The sequence below is a fragment of the Zootoca vivipara genome, chromosome 7, assembly GCF_963506605.1.
Source record: "Zootoca vivipara chromosome 7, rZooViv1.1, whole genome shotgun sequence".
NCBI classification, from domain to species: domain Eukaryota; kingdom Metazoa; phylum Chordata; class Lepidosauria; order Squamata; family Lacertidae; genus Zootoca; species Zootoca vivipara.
In genome coordinates this window covers 13,430,883-13,457,931 of record NC_083282.1, presented here as the reverse complement: position 1 = coordinate 13,457,931, position 27,049 = coordinate 13,430,883, and the positions used below count along the sequence as shown (strand labels likewise).

At 39.9% G+C, this 27,049-nt stretch overlaps 1 protein-coding gene across 1 annotated transcript in view; it reads right to left on the bottom strand.

Moving 5' to 3' along the window:
- Positions 1–4,633: 4,633 nt before the first annotated feature.
- CDC73 (cell division cycle 73) overlaps positions 4,634–27,049 on the bottom strand; it is a 105,412-nt gene continuing 82,996 nt past the window's right edge. The window contains exons 11-17 of the mRNA XM_035124183.2: positions 20,963–21,020; positions 17,071–17,106; positions 16,778–16,865; positions 13,342–13,503; positions 11,492–11,592; positions 7,806–7,947; positions 4,634–6,507 (exon numbers count right to left, since the gene is read on the bottom strand). Of these exons, the coding sequence (XP_034980074.1) occupies positions 6,471–6,507; positions 7,806–7,947; positions 11,492–11,592; positions 13,342–13,503; positions 16,778–16,865; positions 17,071–17,106; positions 20,963–21,020 (624 nt within the window). The 3' untranslated portion in view covers positions 4,634–6,470. The remainder of the gene's footprint in view (positions 6,508–7,805; positions 7,948–11,491; positions 11,593–13,341; positions 13,504–16,777; positions 16,866–17,070; positions 17,107–20,962; positions 21,021–27,049) is intronic.

Genomic DNA, 27,049 nt, shown 5'->3' with positions numbered 1-27,049 from the left:
GCAACAAAATAACATTGCGATATACAAAGAATAAAATAAAAAATTGATTGTATGAAACACAGTTTAGGGTCCTGAATAAGCAAATAGTGGACCTTATTCTGATTGTTCCAGCTAAAAACCTTGCAACCTTTGCTGTCATCTGCTCCTCTTGATTTGCCAGGAGAAAAGACACTGTGGCAGTGGTTGGGCGACCCAGAATGGACAATAAAAGAGGGGTGATAATCTCGTTCCTCAGGTCTTTATAACGAGTGCAAGCCAGGAGGACATGCGCCACTGATTCAGTGCTAACATCTCCGCAGGGACACAAGCGTTTTTCATGTGGAATCTGTTGGAATCGTCCCTCAAGTACAGCCGAGGGCAATACATTCAATCTTGCGATTGTAAAAGCATGTCTATATTTTGGGATTACTAGGTTATACAAATAGGGTGCTAGAGAATCAAAGTGGGAAGATGGAAAATGGGCAAAATTTCCTTATTGTGGCCATGTTATTGACGCTCAATATCATTTAGGCATTGACCAGGGGTAGGCAACCTAAGGCCCAGGGCCCGGATGTGGCCCAATCGCCTTCTCAATCCGGCCCACGGAAGGTCCGGGAATCAGTGTGTTTTTACATGAGTAGAATGTGTCCTTTTATTTTAAAATGCATCTCTGGGTTATTTGTGGGGCATAGGAATTCGCCCAACCCCATATAGTCCAGCCCATCACATGGGCTGAAAAAGGTTGCTGACCCCTGGCGTTGACAAATTATAGACTGTTTGCTTTACTATGACCCACTGTTGTGGGGATAAACCACAAGAGTGAAGTTTTTGATAGATGTGCAAAGATTTATTCATTCTTGAGAAAATCATGGGTTGTTTTTTTATAAAAAATATCCAGTTTCCTTCCCTGAAGCATGTTAGTAAAATTTATCTCAAGCCTATTAAAATTTTGATTATTATATGCTGCCGCAGCTTGGGCTGAGCCAAAACCATGATGTGAAATTCCCCATTGCTTTCAACAGATTTTCAAGGAATTGCCAAAAGAGGCTTAAAGACGCATAAGCAATAATCAGAAACAAAGAACATTTTAATGTTTGAACACATAATATTTATGTCTATTCCCCCCCAGAAAAAAGTCAGTCACATTTGAGAATTAAAATATATTAAGGATGCTGATCACAGTCTAGCCAAATTTAAGCACTTTTAAGCTGGCTTGGTGCAAATTTATAGGTAAAGGTACACTTTTCATCTGAGATTGATGAGCCTTAAATGTGGACCCACCATGCGCAATGGTCTTAACTATAGTTGTTGAATGGTAGTCATTGCTGTAACATTGATATGTAAATTTAAGACTTTCCGGCTTCAGGTTGGTTTCCGCTGTTGAAAATGCTGCTTGTATATTATGATTCCAAGTCTTGAGACCATTAAGTCATGGGCAAGCTCCATCACAATCACTGAAACAAGTCCACCATGACCAACAAGTGGACAATAGTAGCCAGCCTGGACATGGGGATTGGTCCAGGCACATAACACATCCGCCTGTTGAATCTATACACACTTGGGTGGGGTTAGCACCCAGATGGCAGATCACCCAAGAACCCTATGCGCATTGTCTTGAGTTCCATAAGGGAAGAAAGGCAGAATATAAATGTACTAAATAAAATATCTGGATAAACAGGTCGTCATTAGAAAGGGCTAACTTTATCTTGGATGACTGGTCCAAGATGGAACACCATATTGTAGGGAAGGGGCAAAGTGCAGTGGTAGAGCATATCCTTTGCTCACAGCAGATTCCAAGTTCAACGCCCAAAATTAAATTATCACCCTGAGACTTTAGAGAGCTTCTTCCTGTCAAAGTAGACAGTACTTGGGTCAGGTGGACCCATAACCAACTCTGTCGAAGGCAGGTCCATATTTTTATCTTATTTTCCAGCTCCGAAAGAAGCACACTTGGAGGGGGGGATTAAGAGATGAAAATTAAACGTAGGAGTAGCAGTATCTTACATGGAAATTTATATATTACTCCATCATTCATCCATGGATTAAAATACCTTCCAGTAGTTAAGATTATTGTTAGGGTATGTGCTCATTTGTAAGCATTATTATAATGGCTTGTGCTTTATTAAGGATGAATCCAAGTTAACTTGGAATCGCTGCTTGCCAGATGCTTCGCAACAGCATGGGTTCTGCTTCACTAAGTACAACCCATTTCATAGGAGTTTATATGGCTCATCAGAGAGGAGCAAGCTACATGGGAAGCCTGCATTATGGAGATGACAACTGCCATGTGAAATTACGCGGGTGAAATTCCGCCTCTTATTTCCAGGTGATCTCTCTGCGTTCCTTGAGCGATCTAGAAACATTGACAAGGTCTTCAGGCAAGAGGAAGACCGTAACAGAGCTCAATGGCTTAGGCAAAATTCTAATACGGCAATCCAGGATGCTGGTATTATAACGACCCTGCAATGTTCATTATAAGGCTATTTGAACAGCCAGAATTTGACATCCACAGAATCAGATTTACATGGTATATTGCACCATTGACAATTGCCGGCAGCATGCTGGGCGAACTTTAACCTGCTAGGCCAACAATTCCTCCAGGCGGGGGTGTTTAATTTTTCATGAACACATTGCTTTAATAAAGTGCTTGGCATTAGTTATAGCTCCTGAATTAAAATGAGCACAGCTCTGCAACATTAAATTTTAAAATCACCATCTAAGCCATTAATTTTGGCCAGCCTCTGTTTTGTATATAGAGTGTTCGCAAGCACTACCAAGTGAAGGCATATTTCACTGGGCAGGAAACTGAGAAGCTGTACCAATAAAATTGTTTCACAGCCTCCACGGAGAACAAGTGGCATGTTTTATGCATCAACTGAAAACAAACGTCAAAAACAAAGCGGACATAAACCATCTACCTGGTGTCAATCGCATCATCCTTGATCTCATGTTAAACAGTCCTTCTGGACTCATCACCTATGGCTCTACAACCCTGGTAAGAAATGAAAAAAGGTGTGTTGTCCTAAAACTTCATCGGTTTTGAGATCTCCCTTGCTTGTTTCTTTGAAATGTAGCATTTGAACAGACTCAGAAAAAATTAGTAAATCCTCACCAAGGCAGGATCTTCCATGCCCCCATATTTTGAAGATTTGGATTCACATGTACAGAAAAAGTTCACCTTAATTCAAGATGATGTGGACTTGTGACTCTCCTCTGACCCTTTCACAGGGCAACTGGAGCCTGAAGATGTTCTGGCGGTGTCTTCCCAAACTGCACTAGGGAAGTACACATGCTTGAAATGTCTATACATGTATTAGAAATGTAAGGATGTCATCACACTGCAGTTTGCTTGTCAACATACAGGTGGCGCTGTGAACAGCAGCATAGCAACAAACTGGGCTCTCGAGAGTTCCTGGGCTACTGCAGCTGTGTCAGAGGGTTAGCAGGTGGATGGGCTAGTGCACTGATGGCCAAACTTGGCTCCAGCTGTTTTGGGACTACAATTCCCATCATCCCTGACCACTGGTCCTGTAAGCTAGGGATAATGGGAGTTGTAGTCCCAAAACAGCTGGAGGGCCAAGTTTGACCATCACTGGGCTAGTGGGTCAGGCAAGTAAGTAGACAGCAGCCCAAATGATGCCTAAGGGGAGTTGAGGCAAGGAGTAAAGGGAGGCAGTGGTTTTTGTGGTGGCGAGTCGTCAAGTGAGCAGGGGCATAGCCCCTAGTACTACATACATACATACGTACATACGTGTGTGTGTGTAAACACAATGTATACATACATATACATACATACAGATCAGTATGGACCTTTATGTCCCTGATTTTATATCCTGCAACTGAGGTTGTGTTTCATTATATTCTTTAAGGAACATATAGGGAAGTTCAAACCAGTAGCTTTTCTCATTTTAAAGTTGTGTTCTACAACAGCTGGAAACTTTTAGGAATATCCTAGTACAGAAGCTGTGATCTCCTGTACTATAATCTCCACAAACAAAGAGGTCAATGCTGTGTCTAACCCCCACAGAGTTCTCCTGTTCTGCTAGTCAACCTATGCTTGATGACTTCACAATTATTTTGCATAACCTATTTTGCATTTTCACATTTTGTAGGTTATTTCTTCTGTTCTGCTTCTCAAGGAGAGGGGCAAGGAATTATACGAAGCACCAGTAGCCTAGTGGAAAAATCTTTAAGCAACTCCTCCACCAGGAAGCTCCCTGGGAGACCTTGGGCAAGTCTCTGCCTAGCTTACCATATAGGGTTGTTGTAAATTTAAAATGGGGGTGGGGGGAGCCACACACTCATTTTGATCATGTGATTCTTATATTGCATTGCCTTTCCAATGAAGTGGATCCTGCTCCTGCTCAAACAGTTCATGTGCTGCACTTCCCATTCTGGATCAGAGCTATCATCTGCAAATGTCACTTTTCTATTTCAAGGCAATCTGTGTTCCAAAAATGTGACAGTGTTACAATCAGAATTCTACAAACTTATAAAATCTCCAAATTGTATGGTTCTTTTTTCAGAAGTAAAAAAAAAATACAGTGTGTACAAGCAACAAGCTTTAATTGCACCCCATCATTTAGGTTTAAGAGCAACTCTGGCTCTTCATAGTGCTAAATAAAAGTGCTGGAAAAGTCAGTGTTAGGAGTGATTTCTGAAACCCCATTTTATTTTTAAAAACACATTCCATTCCTGATTTAGTCCATCTAGTTCTATTGTGATATTCCTTCAAAAATACTACTATTGTGAATTCTTAACATCACTAAAAAAGCACTGAAAGGCTGAAAAATTGATACTTGCTCTAACTACAACAAAATAGAAGTCACCGTCTCCGTATATTAGAAATAAATATGAAAAGTATTCAGAAAATCCTTTAGATCTCAACTGCATCTTAAGAAGGAGATAGTAAGAAAAGCCTTAACAGTTCATTAGGAAACTATATACAAAGAACCAGTCGGAAAATGAAATAAAAGCAAAACTAAGGAAGAATATGGAGAATATTTTACTTCTGTCAGACCTCAGACACTCAGCATAAAAACATGGTTCTGGATTTGAAAAACAGAAATAAGTAGTTTCTTCATCTCAAAAAATCCATATGAAAGTGAACGTTGAAGGATCATTTTGCATGTCCATTGGTATGCAGCATTCAGCAACTATATTATAAAATACAGACTCCCAGAAATATCAGTATTTTCTTGCCTCTCCTTTGCTCATTCCTGATCAAGCAAACCGGTTCTTTGGTTACTGAAAAGTTTCTATCTCATGCAAATGCTGAAAAACTGGTTTAACCAGCTATAATTGGAACTTGGGTGACTTTGAACTTCTTATGGCACTGAGACCTGGGGTCCTACATTACTCCGGCAGAGTGGGATGCCATTCCTCTGCACATCCCCTGCAATATTGAGAAAAGCCCTGGACCCGTGGGAAGAATCCACACTGGATTTCCTCGCTTACGCCAGTACTGAACTTTGAAAAACGGGTTCCCCCCGCGTGGCTTGCTTTGTTTCCCATACTGCCAAGGTAATTGAAGAACAAAGACTAAGGAAAAAATGATCTACACGTATTGGGATTCAAAGAACTGACTCTATTATTCTATTTTGCCAACTCAGATTTGAAAAATAAAATAAAAATCCCAGACGCCCTGAAACTCTTGGCAATATTCTTGTGTGTGTGTGTGTGTGTGTGTGTGTGTGTGTGTGTGTGTGGAGTTTTATATACACCTCCATGAGAGGATTATGCACATGCAGTTTTAAATTAGGGAATTTGCAAGGAGGGTGTTTAAAATTCAAATGTATTCGTAATTACTCTTTTTACAGTTTTGGTAAACTATCATCATAACAAAAGAAGCCAGTTTGGATTTATTCATCCCTTTTCCAAAGTCTGAAAGAATATACAGTACATATACAGAATGAATGACAATTTGATTCATCTAAAGCAGTCTTCACTTTGCCCAGTTCCTAGAGTTCTTTAAACTAGAAGATAATACCAATCAAATCAAAAGGTTTTCCACAAGTGAAACGATAAAGCAAAGAACCAAGAACTATGCTCAGAAGCAAAGTGGTTTAGAACATCTACCTCTATATCTATATATACATACACACACAAGTTCGTAACCTTTCGTGAAAATCACCCTATATCCTATTGATGAACAGAAACGTTATTGTAAAAATGTTGCTAGTTTAACAAAACTGAGAAGAAATGGCTTGCTATCAAAATATACATTTGAATTGCAGGCTAGAAGGTTTATGCTATTAAAAAATAGTATTAAGCAAAATCCCTTGCTTGTAATGACGACTGGCTGCGGGCGTGTCATTGCAACATGATGATCCAACATGGTCTTATAAAAAGATTGAACAATGACTCCCTTCTTTATCTGTCTAATGTTCTTGACAAATGCGGGCAAGGAGAACTCCTTCCTCTCTGTAGATCAGAGCAGTTTTCAAAGTTCTCAATCCAAAGTTTGAAAAAACAAAATGGCAGTCAAGAATTCAGAATCTCAAGTGGGATTTGTGTTTTACCATGTACCTGCAATGTAAAGAAAAATCACCATTGTAGTATCTTGCAGCAGCTGCATAAATATGTAAATTTAGGCATGCATTCTCTCTCTGGCAAAAGTGACATTAACAACCCAAGATGTAAGAAACTAAGCTAAGGAAAATGGTAAAGCAATAAATTGTTTTTTCCCCCTTTTGCATTTGCAACTAGTGATCATCCGTTCCAATTGCTTCCCCCCCCCCCAAATCTGCATGACACAGATGTGGTGTGTCAACAACATACAACAACTAATTCTCCATCGATAGATTTTTAAAGTAAATCTTTCACTACTCTGATTGACAGACTAAAAATGGACTTCAGCGATGAATCGAAGGAGGGCAGATGACATAAGGTGAAATAGTACTTGCAGAGTATTTATTTATTTAAAACGTTATTATCAGAAGCTCTTCAGTGAAAGCTCTGAGTGGCTTACAAAATAATATACAATACAATCCAGCAACGCCAGATTTAGCAGGCAGTTAAAAATCTAGAGTAAAATGGAAACAAAACTAAAAAGCCTGGGCAATGGTTTTTTTTTTAAAAAAAAATGTCTGCCTGCCACGGAAAGGAAATACAGATGGAATTCAACAAAATTCTATAGAAAGGGAGTTCCATAAACAGGTTGCTACAATGGAAAAGACCTTGTTTCCAATCACCACCTGCATTACATTAGATGATGGGGACCCTGAGCAATGCCCTCTTAATGACAGGGCAAGTTCATTCAGGTATCCTGGTCCCAAGCCATTTAAGACTATAGGTTAAAAGGTGCCTTGAAATGGTTTGGTACCTGCATGTCTTTTCCAAACTGGTGTAATCTACTCCATATGACCGATTACAGATTATCATACTGCCGTATCTTTGCTCTAAATGTTTTAAAGCCCTAGATAAAATGCTAAAAAGATTTAGCTTTGCATTTGTTACTTTAAGTTTGGGTGTAAATTTTTAAAAAAATATTGGGGGGGAGGGAGAAGAGAGGTAAGAGCTCACTTTGAGCCATATCTCTAAAAATGGAGGATATAGTGCAAGAGGAGACATTTGTTAAGCTGTAGAAACTCTTTATGAGCTGCTATTGGTACAGGTTGTAGAGCAGGGTATTAGAGAAGAGAGGAGGAATCCCAATCAGTATAGATGCTCTTGTGTATTAATATTAATATAGAATTTGCAACAGTGCAGCAAACTGGCCTTATGTGGTGGGTATTTGACTACTGTTTTTAATAGCTTGCCAGTTTTAACAGATGGCTTTTATTTAAAAATATAAATGCATCCCCCCCCTCCAGACTGATATTTACCTGTCCAATGTTTCCCAGAAACGCAGGAACACTGGTCTGTCCAAGTGCCGTTTGTGGTAACTGAGCTCTAACAGTGTCACGTCCCATTTCTGGACATTTGGATCTAGACGGACTTCATCGTATTTAAGATGGAAAGCTTTAACTATGAAATAAAGGAACGAGAAAAAAAGAATGATAGGAGGCAATACCACAATTAAAATAACTCTTAACATCCAAACTCATTTTGGATGACTGCGACTCTGAAACAGAAGATACAGCAAGACCAGTTGCCGCAGGAGCGTGCAGGGGTATCGCTGTACACGCAGCTAGGCTTCATTTCTGTGATCCACCTAGGAGCTTAAGATGGCAACCATGGTGCCCTTGTGAACTAGCCCTAATGCCCAACTTCGTGTCATGAGTTTTTAGAAGACTACACTGATTTCTGTCCTTATTCTAAGGAGCTGTTCCAATATAATGGCTTGCATTTGTTACATGTTTGTTAGGCCCACAATCCAATCAAATATAAATATAAATAAATATAAATATATTATAAATAGTATTTCTGAAGCTGGACACATAGTTTCTTGGTTTTTGGATACATATATGTGTGGAAGCAGGAATCATCTTAGAAGAAGTATTCCCTCCTATGTGACGTAAAAGGGAAATGAAACTTTTAAAAGGCTACTTGCAGTTTTTATAAGGACTTGTAATAAAAATGACATAGATTTAGCTGCCCAATTAATTGGAGACCCCCTTTTAGTCCATTTTAAGTTTTTTGCTGATTAATTCAACTGATGCAGAATCAGTTTACAATTCTTCCTATTTGTTGTTGGTCAATCACAAATTTTTGGATAAAAGCGGGGGCATATTGCCTGATTCCCACTTCTCCTTGCATCCTCTGAAAATCTGCTGGGGGGGGGGGAGACATTCTGGAATAGTAAGGGGGAGATGCAGGGGATAAGCCAAAATATTCTCCTCTACTACATGAAAAGTTGGGGTGGTGACATTTGGAGCTAACTCATAACTTTGGTGTTTCAGAGTACTTTGACAGAAGCCCTGAACACTAGCAATTTGGAAATATTTTTTAAAGTGTATTTAGCTTCCATGTTATATATAGTTTTGTTGTTTTTCCTCGGGCTAAAGGAATTTGCTTCATGAGTATTGCTGTGGGGTATGTGTGCCAGATAGGTTATAGAAATGATAGGCTGTTGTCAGCTGTCTTTGAGGCAGAAGTACAGCAAGGTGAATGGGACAATTATGCTGGATAAGTAGTCAGTGTGCTCATGTTTTGTTTCCAAAGAGGCTGTTTCAGTTCATCCACTTCAAAAAATGGAAGCACTGCATTAAAACATGCCCTCTGAAGATCTCAACAAAGTCTCAATTTCAGATGCCACAACACTACATTAGAGTAGCACTTAAAAATATCACCTCTGTAATATGAGTCTTAACCACATGGCAGAGTTTGTAAAGTGATAGCCCCGCCATAGCAAATCACCCACAAACTTAATATTAAGATCACCATATCGAACCATGGAATTTTTTATCCAATTGCTTCTACATTTTACACACACACACACAACTGCATAGGACTTGCAACCAGTATAACAAATTGCCTGAAGGTGGAATTTCTTCCATTAAAAACTTTTTTGGTATCAACAAAAAAAACCATTTAAGTACATCAACTTTATGTATCTAGGACATCTACAAGCATTTATAATAATAAAAAAATATTATCATACTATGTTATACCAACCTTTCCTTTTAAAGGAAGTACACGAAGTATATCAAGGATATATGCATTTACAAAGAAATCTATGAATGTCAAACAGATCCTTTGAGTTAGGAGCAAAATGTATTGAACAAGAATCAATCCACTAAAAGTGACCTTCAAGTTCAATAGACCTGCATTAACATGTGATTGCAAGTAGACCTTTAAAATGACATTCAGATAAAATATTCATATTGGTTAAAATGCCAAAATACGGAACTCTGCACTGAAAGTATCTACTTCCATACAGACATCTATGAAATGAAAGGATAAAAGAAATTATTCTCGACAAAAGCAATTGGTATATGGTCCAAAAATAAACAAATGATTTCACAAGAGGTCAAGTGCTGTAGCCAGGAAAACATAGGATAAAGAGAGTACTATTTTAAGCTTTGTTCAACTGACACTTTATAGGATTTCAGCCAGCATAAAGTGTTATTGTGAGATACTGAGAAATAGTCTGATGTGCTCTATCTAGATGGGAGTCTAATCCCGGATTTGCATGATACATTTAGACTTTTTCTTGGATTTTACAGCAATCAGCTTTCAATTTATTTATTTATCCGAACTTTCAATCTACAGCAAACAATTCTAAATCTCTGTTAATCTTCCTTGTGGAAGAAAGCCAGTTTCCTCGTGGAAGAACTTTGAGCTTCTCTGCATGTATGAAAGTCAGGAGCGACAGGCTTCATTTAAATCCTAATGCTTCCCAGAGTACCATTTTGTCCCAGCCAAGTTTGATTTTCGCAACAACCTGAATGTATATGATGAAAGATGGAAGTTCGGCAAAACTGGATTGTTGCATTGTTTTTCAATGATGCAAGTGTGCTGGCTAAGGGACATAGTTCCAATCTAAAATAACGGATGGGAAACTGCAATACTAAGAAGTTCAGCTGCAAGTGATTAACGGAATATATGCCTGACTATTCTCTGTCAGGAAGTTTCAGTAGGCAGAGTTGCAAACATTTCTCCCCAGCAACATCCCTCCTCCCTAGCAATATAGATGAAAATGGACCCTTGGATGCTCATGTGTAGGTCCAGATTTTTAAGTTTGTGTATGTGCACACTGTTGCAGGTGAGATGAACAGTTCTTAAGATTAAGGAAATATTTAAGCTGTTCTGTGGGAGAAGCAATTGTTTGTATTGAGTTACAGATGAGAAAAGAAGCTCAAAAGTCTACCATTCCCATGCAGAGCTAAGGAGCAGAAATCTGGAGCAGTTTGCAGAAGAAGAGGCACATCTGCTAACATGATACTGAGATGCTTCTCAACCGTAAATTCCATCAAAACAATATAAAAATATTAGAAGTCCACAGCCCAAGGACTTCAATTCACAAATCAATATGTGAATTTCAGCTCCCATCCCATCCTGTAGCTGCCTTCAGACCCAATTGTCTCCTTTGGTCTACAAAGTCAGAATGCCATAGTGACACTAGAAGCAACAAATGGGAGAACTCTCTTGTCAAGATCTATCCATCACTTCATTAAGCCCTTCCTTGCCTCAATTCCTCCTCGGTACTTTTCCTAAAGCCCTTCTCAACAACTTTGGCTCATCCTCAATCCAATGGGTAGATCACTGCCACATTTTTTTAATAGTGGGAGTAGATCACAGTCTCTTGGAAGTTGGATGTGCCTGGCCTATACTATTCCTTCTTCCCTCGTCTCTAGGGTCCCTGTCATGTAGCTTCCCTACACTCTGGTCCTCTTTCTAGTTTTTAGCTTGACCTTATGTGAATCCCAGCAAAAATGACAATTCATCATTCCCTCAGAGAAGCTTGACAGCAAACTAGTTCCCTCAACAAATGGATGCTCTGTGCTACCAAACCAGCCTTGCGGATCAGTGTCAGGTGAGTTAACACCTCCATCAAAATAATACAATGTAGATAATTCATAATTATAACACGTGGCAGAGAACTAGCTGGCTGAAAATGAAGGCTTACTTTTTGCAAAAATATCAACAGGTGACCCATCAGGTAGCAACCATGGCCAGCCTTTGAACTGCCAAGCAGGACCTTGTACAAATACAGCCACAACACGATCCCTAAAGAGAGAAAGATGAGAACAATGAATACCACAATTTTCTTTTTTTCAAAAATACCACAATTTTCAGCCTAAAAATGTCTTTTACTTCCTGCAGTGTTTCAAAAGCTAAGAATTTATTCACATAAAGTTTTTTCCCACCGCATAAGAAATTCAAACTGTTAACGTCTTGTGGATATCTGATCCCAGTCTTATTAAATGTATTTAGACATTGAAGTAATGCCTGAAAATCTTCAACAACAAAGCTAACCAGGAACACGGACTGCACATGTAATCTCTCTCTTGCTCTCTCTCTTTTAGTTGGAAAGAGTTTATTGTTGCTCCTTAAGATAGGAAATAGTTCCAGTGGATAATTATTTGAATTTATTTATGCATTTCAGAGACTTAATATACACATCTTACAGTTTCTTTTGTTAATCTCAAATCAAAAGACTTCCATCCTTCCATGGTTCCTTATTTATTCATTATTTTATATTGCTGTATATCCTTTTAATACAGCGGTACATCTGTTGTCGAACGTAATCTGTTTCGGAAGACTGTTTGACTTCTGAAACGTTTGACAACAGAGGTGCAAAGGGTAGTCAGCAAAGTCAATGGAGAAAAAAGAATAAAATGCAGCAGAAGCTGTTCAACTTCCAAGGCGCATTCAAAAACGGAAGCAATTACTTCTGGGTTTTCTGCTTTCGGCTTCCGAAATGCTTGAAAACCGAGGTACCACTGTACCACCCAAAGCATTCTAGACTTTTATCATATCGTTTTAAACCGCTGTTCATATTTCTAACCCTACTTGGAAATTTATTTGCTTGTTGTATCTCTTTAAATACTCGCCAAAAAGCTCCCACTCTTCCTGTATGCCTTTTAGGACATGTAATCTTAATCCATACTGAGCCATGACCTGGACAGGTCACCATGAGCACAGAAAAAGGAGAATTTGGAAGCAGGGAGAAAAAGGTCATGAGAATCTCTCTTTTGCATTCCCCCAAGAGAGTCGCCAGTTTTGTTTGCAGTTTGGGAAAAAGAAACATACTTTCTGCTAATTACATTAGAAGTTACCCACTCTCGTAAGACCAATGCTATTTTCATGGAAAAAACAATGGCTATTGTGGATTTTGTAGACCCAGACAACTATGGAACGTTGCAGTTTAAGAAGACCTATAACTCAGTGCTCTCTTCATGAGTGTCCCGAAGGAACACTCTTAGTAAATAATAATAATAATAATAATAATAATAATAATAATAATACCCCATCCATCAAACACTAAAAACTTCCCTAAACAGGGCTGCCTTCAGATGTCTTCTAAAAGTCAGATACTTGTTTATTTCCTTGACATCTGATGGGAGGGCGTTCTACAGGGTGGGCGCCACTACCGAGAAGGCCCTCTGCCTGGTTCCCTGCAACCTCACTTCTCACAGTGAGGGAACCGCCAGAAGGCCTTCGGCGCTGGACCTCAGTGTCTGGGCAGAACGATGGGGGTGGAGATGCTCCTTCAGGTATACTGGGCAGAGGCCGTTTAGGGCTTTTAAGGTCAGCACCAACACTTTGAATTGTGCTCGGAAACGTGCTGGGATTGTGCCAATTCGACACAGCCATGTTAGCAATCAAATATCCAATGAGAAGGTATGATGCCAGGGTGGTTATTTCCAGAAATGAAAGTAAGTGGACAGTACTTGGCTTCAAGGGTGCTGTATCCTAGCTCTCTTGTCAGCAGTGGGGAAACAGCAACAGCAACAAAACTTCACCCTCCCTTACCAATCTTGAGGCATAAGTTTTAGAGGCTGATCAACCACACGGTACGGTACTGTAACACTGACTGTAGTTCCACCAGGCTGCATCTGGTCTTTCCTTCTCTGTATTAAAGTTTCATTTTCTCGCTGGCAACCTTGCTTTTTCTTTTCATCAGATGGCACAAACCTTAAATATAAGCATAGCAAGAAAATAAATAGACTGGGACTAATTGATCTGGTGCAGTCAAGGTAAAAGCAGACATTATGTAGTCAAGAGATTAATCAGAAATTGGACAGAATCATGGGGAACCACTGAACAATGCAAGCTAACGGCGCCTCTAAATTGATCAAAATAACTTCAGAAAATCTCTAGACTACTCCAGAAGAGACAGACATGCATGCTATTTAAATGGATATTTTACACCACAAATGGTGTCACTAGAAATAAATTCCAGATGGATAGGTGTGTTAGTCTACGCCTGAAAAGTAACAAAAAAGTCCTATGGCACCTTATATACTAACAAATTTATCGCAGCATAAGCTTTTGTGAGCCAGATCTCGCTCTGTCAGATGTAGGTGGGCTGTGGTCCACAAAGATTTATGCCACAATAAATTTGTTAGTTTGTAACATTTCACAGGATTCAGTTTTTATTAAAGACAAGGATGACTTGGCAGTCTTGCAAAAAGGCCTACATGCCTAGGAGCCTAATCTTACAGCTCATTTTGGCTGCAAAGATGCGTTGTATCAACTGCTAGAATTCTCTCAGAAGAGAAGAAATCAAACTCTGTTAATTGACGTGCATCAATTCATTTACATATATTCAAATTCATTAACCCCACAGCTGCCAAAGTAGCAACAATGGAGTAAGAAGGAACTTTATCCCAGTTATTTGACATGTTTAGATGCATGGGAGATAATGTTCAGTAGTGCCATGGAAGGTAAACTTGAGTAAAAAAAGGAATCTGAATTAGATGAATCGGAGAGGTTTTCATGACAGCAACTCATTAGGAGCATAAACATGGTGAAAAAGAAATGGTTAGACAGCTCATTGCCAAATCCCAATACATACATACATTTTAGGTTTTAGCAATATAAACAACTGAACACAAATATCATATTCAAACAATGCATTTATTGAATTTCCTTGCTTTCAGAAGCAATAAATAGTTTCTTCTTAGGAATGGTCAATAGCAGTACAATTACTGACCAACGACTTCCTTTTTGAGCTAGTGATCAAGACAATCTCTCCCTTTTAAATTGAACACAGAAAGTGGACTATTAATATTCACATACTGATCTCCTTTGCATTATGAAAATTTTTAAAAATAAGTTTTTTGAAGGTTAACACTTATGATGCCTTAAACCTGGCTCTTTGATGAGATACCTGGAGAAACATGAAGAAGTAAGGAAAATATGAACTCCAGATCTGCTATATATGAGTAACTTTTCAATAAGAAGCAAACAAAACAACTTCTATTAGCTCAAGAAAATAAATCCATAAATAATGGCAATTTTGCCTGTCTATTTATCCGCCCATCCATCCATCCATCCATCCATCTCTCCACACACACCCCTTCCTTCATCATAAGATCTCAGGACAGTTTACAAAATAATGATGAGTGAGCTTTTTTTTTTCTAAACCCCCATCAAATTAGTTTTGTCCGCCTACAAATCCTAGTAATTCTAATTATCGCTGGAATTAAGTTTCTAGGAGGACAAATACAAAAAAATGTGAATCAGAATAAGTTTCTGAAAAATAATAAAAATAATTTTATTTTATTAATAAAAGTGCCAAAGCACAATTTCAACATTTTCGTGTGTATACACAAGAAAACATGGCATCTAAACGTTAGCTGACCCACGCCCCTCATTTTTAATTACTTTCATCTTAGCAGCATTTCCTTGAAAATGCATTTTAAAGCCTTCCATATTCTTTTCTTTAGTTCAGCACTATCTCAGTAACACTTCCTGCAATAAGTGGAGAACTATGACATTTTCCCAACATGGGTAACATGCCACTGGGTGAAGGCAGCCAATTACAAAACTTGAGAACATAACAATGGGAAAGTGTTATGCTCCAGGAATTCCTAACTAAGAAGCCAACCTCCTTTCTTGGTTTGGGACTCATAAGGGAAGAAATTGAAGTGGCAAACCACCAATAGACTTGGAGCTGACGTGGTTCAGTATTGTTAGGAGATGACTTATTTTTTTCATCCCCGCCGGGTCAAAGTATAATTCACAAATTTTAGGTAAGCAAAATATGGAAGGATACTGAGATGTTGGCAATTTCCCAGACTTCTTAAGTAGTATCATAATAAAAACAATGTGCTGTAAGAATTGCTCTTTTTTAAAAAAACAACAACACATACCTGTCACTTAGATCTTTATTAATTAGTTGTTCCACAGATGCTCTTACCAAAAAAAAAAAAAAAAGCAAGGTACATTGTCCATACCATTTATGAAAATATGCCAGACAACTTGGATCATGCCTCCTATTCTCATCCTTGTATCTCACAGAGATAAAACCCACTGTGATACACAGAACAGAGAACAGGAAACACAGTTGGATGCACAAACTGATTTAAATGGAAGGTGAGATTTTCCTTCTCTAATTTGGGAGTGTAAAAATATACAGGCAGAGGATGAAAATTAGACTGCCAGTCATGACAGTCACACACTGATTTGCCAGACTACAAAGAAATGCTCCTCAAGGTCACAAATCTTTAGTGGCAAAACACTGCATTCATGGGATGATAAAGGGATAGGAGTAATAGAAGTACAGAAACAGTGGCAGCCTCTTGAGGACCATAAAAGACGTGCAGAAAGAAGGGAAGAACTTCAAATACAAAACCTGCAACTGTCTGATTTGCTCGCATTCCAGCTACCAAGTCTAGGAGAGAGATTCTTCTTGCAACACATTTTTTTATTTATAATTTTATTATTTTGATGTTGAAAACTTAAAACCTAAAGTATCACAACGTAAAGGAAAAAATTAGGAATATAAATAAAATTAAAATTCATACAATATATGAAAGCAGAGCCTATGCACACAAGGTTCAATCACTGTACTGATTTGTGAATCAATACATCAACCAACCTACAATACAACATGAAGTGTGCCTCAAAAGGCAAAAGGAAAGGCTGAAAACCTAAACTAATATTTTCTTTTTTTTAAAAAAGGCTTTTAAAAAGCAAATCCATATTTTTGTTCAAATCTGAGCGCACCTCTGGTGTCCATATGCTTTCTGCATGGAAGTTAAGAGGTTCTGTAGAACTCACAATCATAGTGTTGTTGTGTTTCTTCTAAGGAACCTTTGCTGTAGTCACCAATTTTGTCATAAACAAATTAATATACCGCTGATATAAAATAACATGCACTGTTTCTATAGTAACTTACAACTTAAGCTACATTTTTTTTTACACATGACTTTTATGAAGCATATTTTACTCAGCTACTTACTTTAGATCCTGCAGAAGATCTTTTGCATTGAGCATAGTTATTAAAGAGGTGGTAGCTGCTGGAATAATGATGATGGGTGTTCGAGATCCTGTAGAGAGATAATTAAAAAAACAAAAACAAATAGCAGATGTAATTTTAACAAAATGCCATTCTCATCATCATTATTATCCCTTGCTCTGCAGCTTAAAAAAATTATGAAAGAATGCAGAACTAATTGTAAATTCTTACTTTGTATTTCCGCATAATATAGGCTGTTTATGATTAAAGGGCTTATGAAATTAGAAGCAACTCACCTTTTTTCTGGTTTGGAGGTGGTCTTGCTTGGGAGACTGTGCAGAGGAAAAAGACACCACAAAATCATTGCTTTACATAACAAGTTTTGATTCAGGATAAGATTAGTCAAATTTATTAGTCTGGAATAATAAATCCTTAATTCACTTCCACGTGGTGCCACTTGGCTACTAGTTGCATTAATGTTGCAGTAGAAATGTAAGAAGCACTCACAACTCCTGTGATCCTGCATGAGATTCCAGAGCAGGCAACTAACAAGGTGGGAAACTCTATTTTCTAAATATTTTCAAATCCATTCTCTGAGAAACACTGGACAATGTTTTCCTCTTCTGAATCACAGTAGCATAGCAAATGCCACGACATTTTGTTCCTACAGTGTGGTGAGATTGCATCCTTAAGAACTTGTTCATAATTTCCTCCAGCAGGGGAACATTTGTGTCTGCACCAACAGTTACCAGGAAGGTGGATTTTATTCTAACCCAGGAAATTTAAGACTGGGTTTGAAGTTGGTTACAAATTCTGATTAGCAGTGAACTATTGCTAATACTGGTGAAGACATGATGAGGTTAAGGTTGTAGAGGGGAAATTTGTAAGGGGAATTCCGAATACTGTTCCCAACTGTTCTTAACTGATATGCCATCTTACAGTCTATGTTTATGGCAAACTGGTAAAGATTCTTATTAATATGCCTAGCTGAAGTTGCTACTGTAAGGGTATATTCTTAATTATTTTACCCGACACTGTCAGTAATAAAGGCAGACATAACACAATTTTAACCAGAGAATCTAATAGTCCGGTGGCTACTTTGGGTTTTAAGAATGGCTTCCCAAGCTGAATATGCAGAGCTTCCGGCAGTGCAGAAAGGAATTCTGATTGTATTTCTTAAATTATTTTGTATTGATTTGATACCTACGTGTTTTACTTAGCCCCTGTACACAACTGGCATACAGTACAATGAAAGAAATTGCCCAATTCAGCAAATGTTCAGATTCAAATGTACTTTGAGGAAGCAAATGAAAGCTCATCAACTGAACATGCAACAAGTAACTTTTCGGGTTTTACAAAAATGGAGTTTTACAAAAATACAACTCACAACTTCCCAGCACTGCGGGGTGGTGCAGTGTGGGTGACTACTCTTGAACAAGGGCTGAGGAAATCTCTTCCCAGTCTCAGCACCCTCACTGGGAGAAGATGAGCAGCTGGGAAAGGCAACTGCCCAATCCTAAGTATGCCTGAGGGACGGGGGTGGCGCTGTGGTCTAAACCACTGAGCATCTTGGGCTTGCCGATCTTGGGCTCTGTCTCAGCTCCTGCCAACCTAGCAGTCCGAAAGCATGCCAAAGTGCAAGTAGATAAATAGGTACCGCTCTGGCGGGAAGGTAAATGGTGTTTCCATGCGCTGCTCTGGTTTTACCAGAAGTGGCTAGTCATGCTGGCCACATGACCTGGAAGCTGTCTGCGGACAAACGCCGGCTCCCTTGGCCAGTAAAGTAAGATGAGCGCTGCAACCCCAGAGTCGTATGCAACTAGATTTAACTGTCAGGGGTCCTTTACCTTTACCTTTTTAAAGTATGCCTGAGGTTTGAAGGGACATGAGAGCAGCACCCTGCAGTGTTGCAACGTAAAGGGGCAACTGTTGGCTTAACCTGTTACACTTTAAGAGAACAGCTGCAGCTATATAATTACTTACTTTACTAAGTGCTTTCAGGATTGCGTCAACGATGACTTCAAATGTCATAGTACACTGCCTATGATACTCTGTTAAGATCCCATGATCATTGGTGGTACTGTATAAATATATAAGACTACTAAAGAAATTAAACCATTTTGTAGTGAAATCCTGAGGGAAGACTTTCTTTAGACGCTTCATGGCACTTTGCTTATTTCTTTGTACTCTGCAGGATGGAAGGTCAGTCGTGATATGGGCCACCCTTTGTACTGACGAAGGCCTGTGCAGGCCTTTCAGTTAATATGTGTGAAATCGCATCTGGCAGTGTGACCCCCATGTGCAACGGCTTATCCAGATGTATTTCTGCTCTTGCTATTTCTACCCTTTTCATATCATTGCCTGTCAGTTCCAAACACATTCTTATTCTCAACAGCCTGGTGAGATAAATATGACAGGCAGTATGACCTTTCTAAGCATAGGCACATAGCTGCAAAAATAACAGAACCAGTAAAGAATTCCAATACCATGCCACTCTAACAACATTAGCATACCCTCTTAAAATATCTTTTAGATGATGCTCATTTTAAAGCAAAGGCAAAACCAAACAAAAGCACCTATTCCTGCCAATTTTGCATCTGGAGAAGCTGAAAAGTGTATAGTCATTTCCATTAGGAGGGACAAGGAGTTGTTGCAATGAAGATGCCAAACAAATTGAACCAATTCACATTGAACCCCCCACCCCAATTATTTTATTCTCCTAACTTCTCTTTATTCTATAGCTAAAGGTAAAGGTTAGGTCCAGTCGCGGACGACTCTGGGGTTGCAGTACTCATCTCGCTTTACTGGCCAAGGGACAGCTTCCGGGTCATGTGGCCACCATGACTAAGCCGCTTCTGGGGAACCAGAGCAGCACATGGAAACGCCGTTTACCTTCCCGCCGGAGCGGTACCTATTTATCTACTTGCACTTTGACGTGCTTTCAAACTGCTAGGTTGGCAAGAGCAGGGACCAAGCAACCGGAGCTCATCCCGTCGCAGGGATTCAAACCACTGACCTTCTAATCGGCAAGCCCTAGGCTCTATGGTTTAGAACACAGCGCCACCCGCGTCCCTATTCTATAGCTACTTAGTACCTATTTCACAGCATTATTCTTTCCCCAGCCTGTCATCACGATCCAGTCACCATTTGGTGCTAAAAATACTCGCATGGCTTTGCAGTATTTACATAGCATCCATTCTTAGCATCAGTTCAAGAGATAGTTGCTGCTTATTGTCAACATAAAATGAGCATTTCTCAAGCGTTTTGACATCCACTATAGCTTGAATTTAAATAGCCAGACACGTGTTTTGCGCAGTGACCTTGGGAGCTGTAGTTCTGCATAGGGGTCTAGGGGCCTCTAACAACAGTCTTGGCACCCTCATCAAACTACAACAGCCATAACTTTTTAAGGTTCAGCAAACCAAACTCTATAGTACTGACATGCCCTGACTCAGGTTCAATCACCATTCACCACTGGAAATATATGTATGTCCCAGAGGTGCTTAGTGCAAGACATAATGGTTGTTAAAAAACCCTGTCTAACTAGTTATAGCCAGAGACCAAAGTATTTTCTACAACTAATGCATACTAAAATCAGTGCGGATTTAAAGCCAGGTCATGCATTTTGTGCTCTATTGCTTCCTGCGAACAGGACAAAAGAGCTTCTTGCTGTGAGTGCTTAAGGGTAAGGATACATACCACTCAGGTTAAGAGCCTGGATGGGTTAAAGAGTGAGGGAGAAAGGTCTTAAGATGCTCAAATGCCACAGAGTAAGAGCCTGTTGGAACAAAGTGGGGCTCTCTTTGTGTGTGAGAGAAAAAGAGTGAGTAGGCTGCCTTGGTGAAAAATGGGGTGGGAATTATTCCTAGACCATTGCTGGCTTAATTTCTTTGAATGTATTGCGTTGTTGGCATTTTTATCTAGATATCTGGCTAAAGTAGAAATTTTTATTTTTGTCACTGTGGTTTTTCCTTGTTTATCTTATGTCAGAATTGTTAATTTGTTGTTTATTGGCTCTGTTTATATGATTTTGCAATTTTTGCACATTGTTTTTCTCTTTTTATTTTATTACTTTGTTACCTGCTCCGAGTTTGAAAATATTTAATGAAAAGCAGGATATAAACACTGCAAATCAATTAATAAATAAATACATACACATGAAGTACAGATTTTAAAAAGTAGATTTACCTGGTCTTGGCACAGGCTGGGCTGCTGGGGTTTGGGTCTTCCGTGCCGAAGCTCCTTCCTTTAGAAAGAGGAAAGTCAGCCTTTAATATATCGTAATAAAATTTTTGATTAATGTACACGTAAACACACACTCTCTCTCTCCAGGAAAACGATTCAAGCAAATAATTAGTAAGACCAGCATCTTCTTCCAGCATCTTTTTACACAACCAATGTAATGTATGCTTTAGAAAGCCTGAAAGTTTTGTTTAGAGAAAAAAATCAAATGCAGATAAAAAGTTTAAATATAGCAACATCTGGACTCTTTATCTGAAGATGAGTGATGTCTACACTACATAAATAAAAAATGGTGACTCCACAACAAATGTGTTCTTTTTTTATATGGCCACAGTTACTTTTACACCATACCCACTTTTATGGTTGGGACCCCAGAGAGTTGACCATGGGTCAACAAAGCCTTTGACATCAAACAACGTTGGCCACGCCTGATTTTATGTCAACCATGGGACGCGGTGATGGCCACCAGTTTAGACAGCCTATAAAGAGAATCAGACAAATTCATGGAGGATAAGGTTATCAACAATGACTATATGCTACCTCAAGTACCAGAAGAGGCATCTATCTGAATACTAGTACCTAGGGTAAAAAGGTAAAGGGACGACTCTGGGGTTGCGGCGCTCATCTCACTTTACTGGCCAAGGGAGCTGGGGTACAGCTTCTGGGTCATGTAGGCAGCATGACTAAGCCGCTTCTGGCGAACCAGAGCAGTGCACAGAAATGCCGTTTATGTTCCTGCTGGAGCAGTACCTATTTATCTACTTGCACTTTGTGCTTTCTAACCGCTAGGTTGGCAGGAGCAGGGACCGAGCAACGGGAGCTCACCCCTTTATGGGGATTCAAACTGCCGACCTTCTGATCAGCAAGCCCTAGGCTCTGTGGTTTAACCCACAGCGCCACCCATGTCAACAGCAGAAAATGGCTATTGTTCTCATATCCTGTTTGTGGACTTCTCATACGTATCTGGGCTGGTCATTGTGGGGAAAAGAATGCTGGACAAGATAGCTAGGTGTTAATTACGGCTATGTTCCTCCTTTCATTCACTTGTGAAATGCCACTGGATAACTGCTGCCGATGTCAATTCAACTATCTACTCTCAAGTAGTAGTAGTTTGCTAACATAGTAATGTTTCATCACATGGGAAATGGGCAGATTATTTTAAAATTAATTAGTTGAAATAATTAATAAGCCATTTGTTACAAACTGCAGTCAAAAACTAAATGGTAGGCTGCTTCATGAACTGCATAGTAGGTAGCCCCTTCTCCCAATTATCAGTGAATGTCTTCACATGTGAAAGTCTTTCAACTAAACATATAGTCACAATTACAAATATCCAAAAACCTCAAAGCAGAATGCTCTCAAATGAATGCATCCATGACAAATGAGAAGCAAGATTATACAACATAAAAAATATTTCCATTTTGGGCAACAATCAGCTGTAAATGGGCCCGTAGATTCTAATATACAGATCTAAATAGGAAAACATTCAGAAGAACATCAAATGAAGTCGTTGCTTGTCAAATTGTGTGTCTGCAAGCAGATTACATCACCAGCAACTATGTTACAAGTACTACTGCTACACAGTTTCTATTCATTTTAATACAACCTGAATGGAATACAGGAAGGCAGCAAGTCCCACTGAACTGAATACAATTTGAATAGCAGCAGCATCTGGCAGATTACATCCTTGATTGAATTTGTATCCTTTTTATTTTTTACAACAGGTACTGTTATATGAAATCTGAATTAAATGTTCTCTCATGATAATTAAAACCCAATATGTCTCTTTGAAACAATCCTCTATGAGTCAAAGATACACAGTGGGCCACCTCTCATTCGTCCGGCTGATAAAGACTAGAATTTAGTTGAATATCTCCCTACAGAACTTCAATAAAACATACCTGATTAATTACATATGGTGAACAAATCATTGCTTGGCATACAACCACCAGCTTTTGCAATGTGTGAAGCACAACATCCAGTCTCCTTCTCTTTCACAATGGTATCACCCAGGATTTATACCTCTTTAAAGCAAACAATTTATTCCCAAATATCTACAACCTGCCAGTCATGAAATGACATTTTCCACAGGAAGCTGCAATGCTAGATGTGACAAATCATTACTTCACTCACACAACGCGGATCTATTCTCTACAGAAAAGGCATTTTACCACTGTTCACTCGGCTTAACTGGACAGTGCATATAGAATGCCTTGATTTTAATCAGTTAGCGGAAATGAATGAGCCAGGCGGAAGGGAAATTCACCACCACTCCTTTTCTGAAAGCAAGATACAAAAGTCTGTCTTTGGAAGGGAAAGACTTCGTGAATATTAAAAAGAAGATGTAATACTAAAGGTAAAGGGACCCCTGACCATTAGGTCCAGTTGCAGACGACTCAGGGTTTGTGGTGCTCATCTCGCTTTACTGGCCAAGGGAGCCAGTGTACAGCTTCTGGGTCATGTGGCCAGCATGACTAAGCTGCTTCTGGTGATCCAGAGCAGCGCACGGAAACGCTGTTTACCTTCTGGGTCATGTGGCCAGCATGACTAAGCTGCTTCTGGTGATCCAGAGCAGCGCACGGAAACGCTATTTACCTTCCCGCTGCAGCAATACCTATTTATCTACTTGCACTTTGATGTGCTTTCGAACTGCTAGGTTGACAGGAGCAGGGACCAAGCAACGGGAGCTCACCCCGCTGCAGGGGTTTGAACTGCCGACCTTCTGATCTGCAAGCCCTAGGGCTCTGTGGTTTAACCCACAGCACCACCCGCAGCCCCACAGAATACTAGAAGTTATCTGATTAATAAAAATCTGACAAAGCTCTAAGACTGAATATGGTGGCAGCTCCATTCATAGCTTAATGGCTAGATGAGTATTGCAAATGGTTGTGTATTGGGGCTGCTTTGCTACAGGGAAGGTTCAGCTAGTGCTGAACACAGCAACGTCTTCTAATGGAGTAAGTTGCCAAGAATATATTGTAACGCGCCATTGATTCAACTATCTGTACTAATTCTGGATGTAAGGATAGTTTAGACTTCCGAAACCCCAAAGGCTTGTGCGATGCAAACCCGGAGAACATCGCTGCGACCTATTCTTCACTGCCATTTTAAAGATCTGCCAAGATATTCCACTACCTCATGAAGCAGTGCCAGTGCCATTTTTAAGATGTCAAGGTTTGGCAAACCATTATTGGGGCTGTTCTCTTCTCTAGATCTTCCCACACCACCACTCCTAAGTCTAAATTTATTCACCCTTATAAACACATGTTTTGAACCATGCAGGGGGGAACCACTGGGGGGGGGGAAGAGATGGATAATAAAATAAATACAGAAAAAGCAACATTTCTTGGCCACTTTTCTTATGAATTAACACAAAGCGATTTACATTAAAAACCAGTTAGAAACAAAATAAAACCTAGAAGCATAGCAAAATAAATAAAATGCCAGAAAACTAACTTAGAATAAATATGACAGACCAGGCTTTTCAAAGCTGGTGCCCTCTAATCATCCCTGACCAATGGTCATGCTGGCTGTGGCTAATGGCAATTACAGTTCAAAACATCTAGAGGACACTAAGCTGCGATAGGCTTTACTAGAATGTTTCCAAAGAGCACGTATTTGTTGTGGCCCATTATACACACCAATGCTGAGAAGCAGATCACAAGTTCTTCAGAAAGGCATGCTGTTTCATAACACACAAACATCCATGCCTCAAGCATCCATATATGTCAGGTGCAACCCTGTTCAGTATATGATTCCCCTTCACATAATGAACTCATGAAAGGGGCTTAAGGCAGCCAGTTCAGACAAGGGCTGCAATTTGATCTTATTCACAACTGTGGGTGGCATGTTTTAGCAGTCTCGGAAGGGTTTCATTTGATGTTAACCATTTTATGGCTTTCTTGATGCTTGTTTTTAATTCTTCTGCCTCACCCGTCTGAGTTTTGGTCTCTTGAGAGCTTGACAAGCAGGGACTACAACACCACTGAAGCAGTGCTAAACCCTGGCACAAATGTCCCCCCTCCCCCACATAATTAGAAAAGCTACATGTACACAGAGCAATTCAGGAAACTAAAGCCTTTTGCTCCAGCAGCATACAAAATACGGGGTTGCATGCAATGCTAGCAAGCCATGCTCAGAGCAGACCCACTGAAGGTAATGGACATGACTAATTTAGTTTTAGTTGCTATTCTCTCAACAGAATGTAGCTGGATGCAACCTGAAAATTGTACTGTCCTTATAGCTGGTCTGTCATATACACCACAAACCACCAAACCAGCAAGATAGGAGAGCAGAGGAAAAGAAAGACAATTCTACTGTTCTTGGACAATGTGGTGCCTGAAGTGTACTCAAGGTGCAAAACTGCTACCAGCTATATATTGCAATTATAACTTATATGAAATCAAATCATCTGGGAGAGCCACACTCATACTGCCCAGAAAGGAAGCAGTCATATACAAAGTCAAACTTTGTCTACAGTGACTGGCAACAGCTGTCCAGGGTTTCAGGCAGCGGTCTCGCCCAGCTCTACCTGGAGATGCTGGGGTTTGAAATATTAGATTTTCTGGGTGGTGGCAGGGGGGGTTGCAGGGGACTGCAATGGGAGGAGGAAATGAAAGGTTTATTACTTTATTTTTTAAAGACGTATATCTCACATACTTTCAGAGGAACTCAAGACACCTAACAAGTCATGGCATGTCCAGACTTTGTCCGCATCAAGCTGCTTGTATTGTTTTCACCCTGGTTATTTCCCCCCTAGATGTGTGGCAATATTTCTGTAACACACAACTGCAGCACTAGCTTGCTTAGTGTACACAAGCAAACCACTGCCAAGGTTTTAAAAGAGCTCCCTGCCTTAAAGCAAACACTTTCTGTTTGCAGGTTTAGATGGTTAGGTTTAGACTTCTCAAGAGAGCGGAATCTATAATGAGGTAAACTGAGCACTGCTCCTCATCAAGAGGGGAAGGAAAGAAAGCAAATTGCTTTAGGTGGCAAATGAAGGACACACCTTTCTCCCCTGCTACTACACCTGCTTCCACACACAACCATGACAACAGCTGCTGCTGACCATAGCTGCCAAGTTTTCCCCTTTCTCGCGAGGAAGCCTATTCAGCATAATGGGATTTCCCTTAAAAAAGGGGATAACTTGGCAGCTATGCTGCTGACCGCTGGCTATTGTTTCTTTGAGCTGGCTTTTGGGCACCTGGATGAAACACCTCATTCGATTCCTGGGTGGAGTAAGCTGCCACTCAATAAAAAAAGAACGGAGGGTGGAAGAGCACCAAGCTGCTTTATGAGTTCCTTGGAGCTATTAGCTTTCCCTGTACTGATTCTCCCTCTCCATTCTTCCAATTGGCTGGAAGGAGAAAGGGAGAGGACAGAGCATCATGAAAACCAGCACTGGAGACTGTTTCACTGTGGCTGTGGCAGTGGTGGGGACACGGTGCTACTTACCACCTTGCACAGTCAGATGCCTAGACATGGCAGCTGCAACAGAAATGGTTTGCCTGTTGCTGCTAGCAGAATCTGCACAGTGTTTGGGGCTGGCCAGTAGCTGCATGTCATCCGCCTGTCCCCAGCAGAGCTAGGTGTGTGTGCGTGTGCTCTTTTCCACTCAAGAAAGCTAATGCACAAGGCACCAGCATTCCTGCTGGATTGCAGTTTAATTGCTCATTGTTGTCACTCTGTTTGCTTTACTTCTTCCCTCTTGATGAGGAGTGGGTTCAGGATTCTGGGTTTCCCTTCTCATTACGCTTTACGGAGTCCCTTCAAGTTGCACTTGCTAATTCCATCTCCCCAACAGCCCTCCAAATCCTAGCTGCTGTCTTGGCATTTTTCCAATATAAAGAAATAAGTAAGAGAACATTCCCCAAGGGTCCCCCGCCTTTCCCAAATTTACTGCTCCCCCCCTCCCGTCCACCAATTGCTCTGAATAGCAGCTTGCCTGCTTTTCTGGAGAGCTGAGCAATGAAACACAAAAGAACAACACAACTTCCTTCTCCTTTCATTTCACTTGGCTTTCTCCCTCTACAC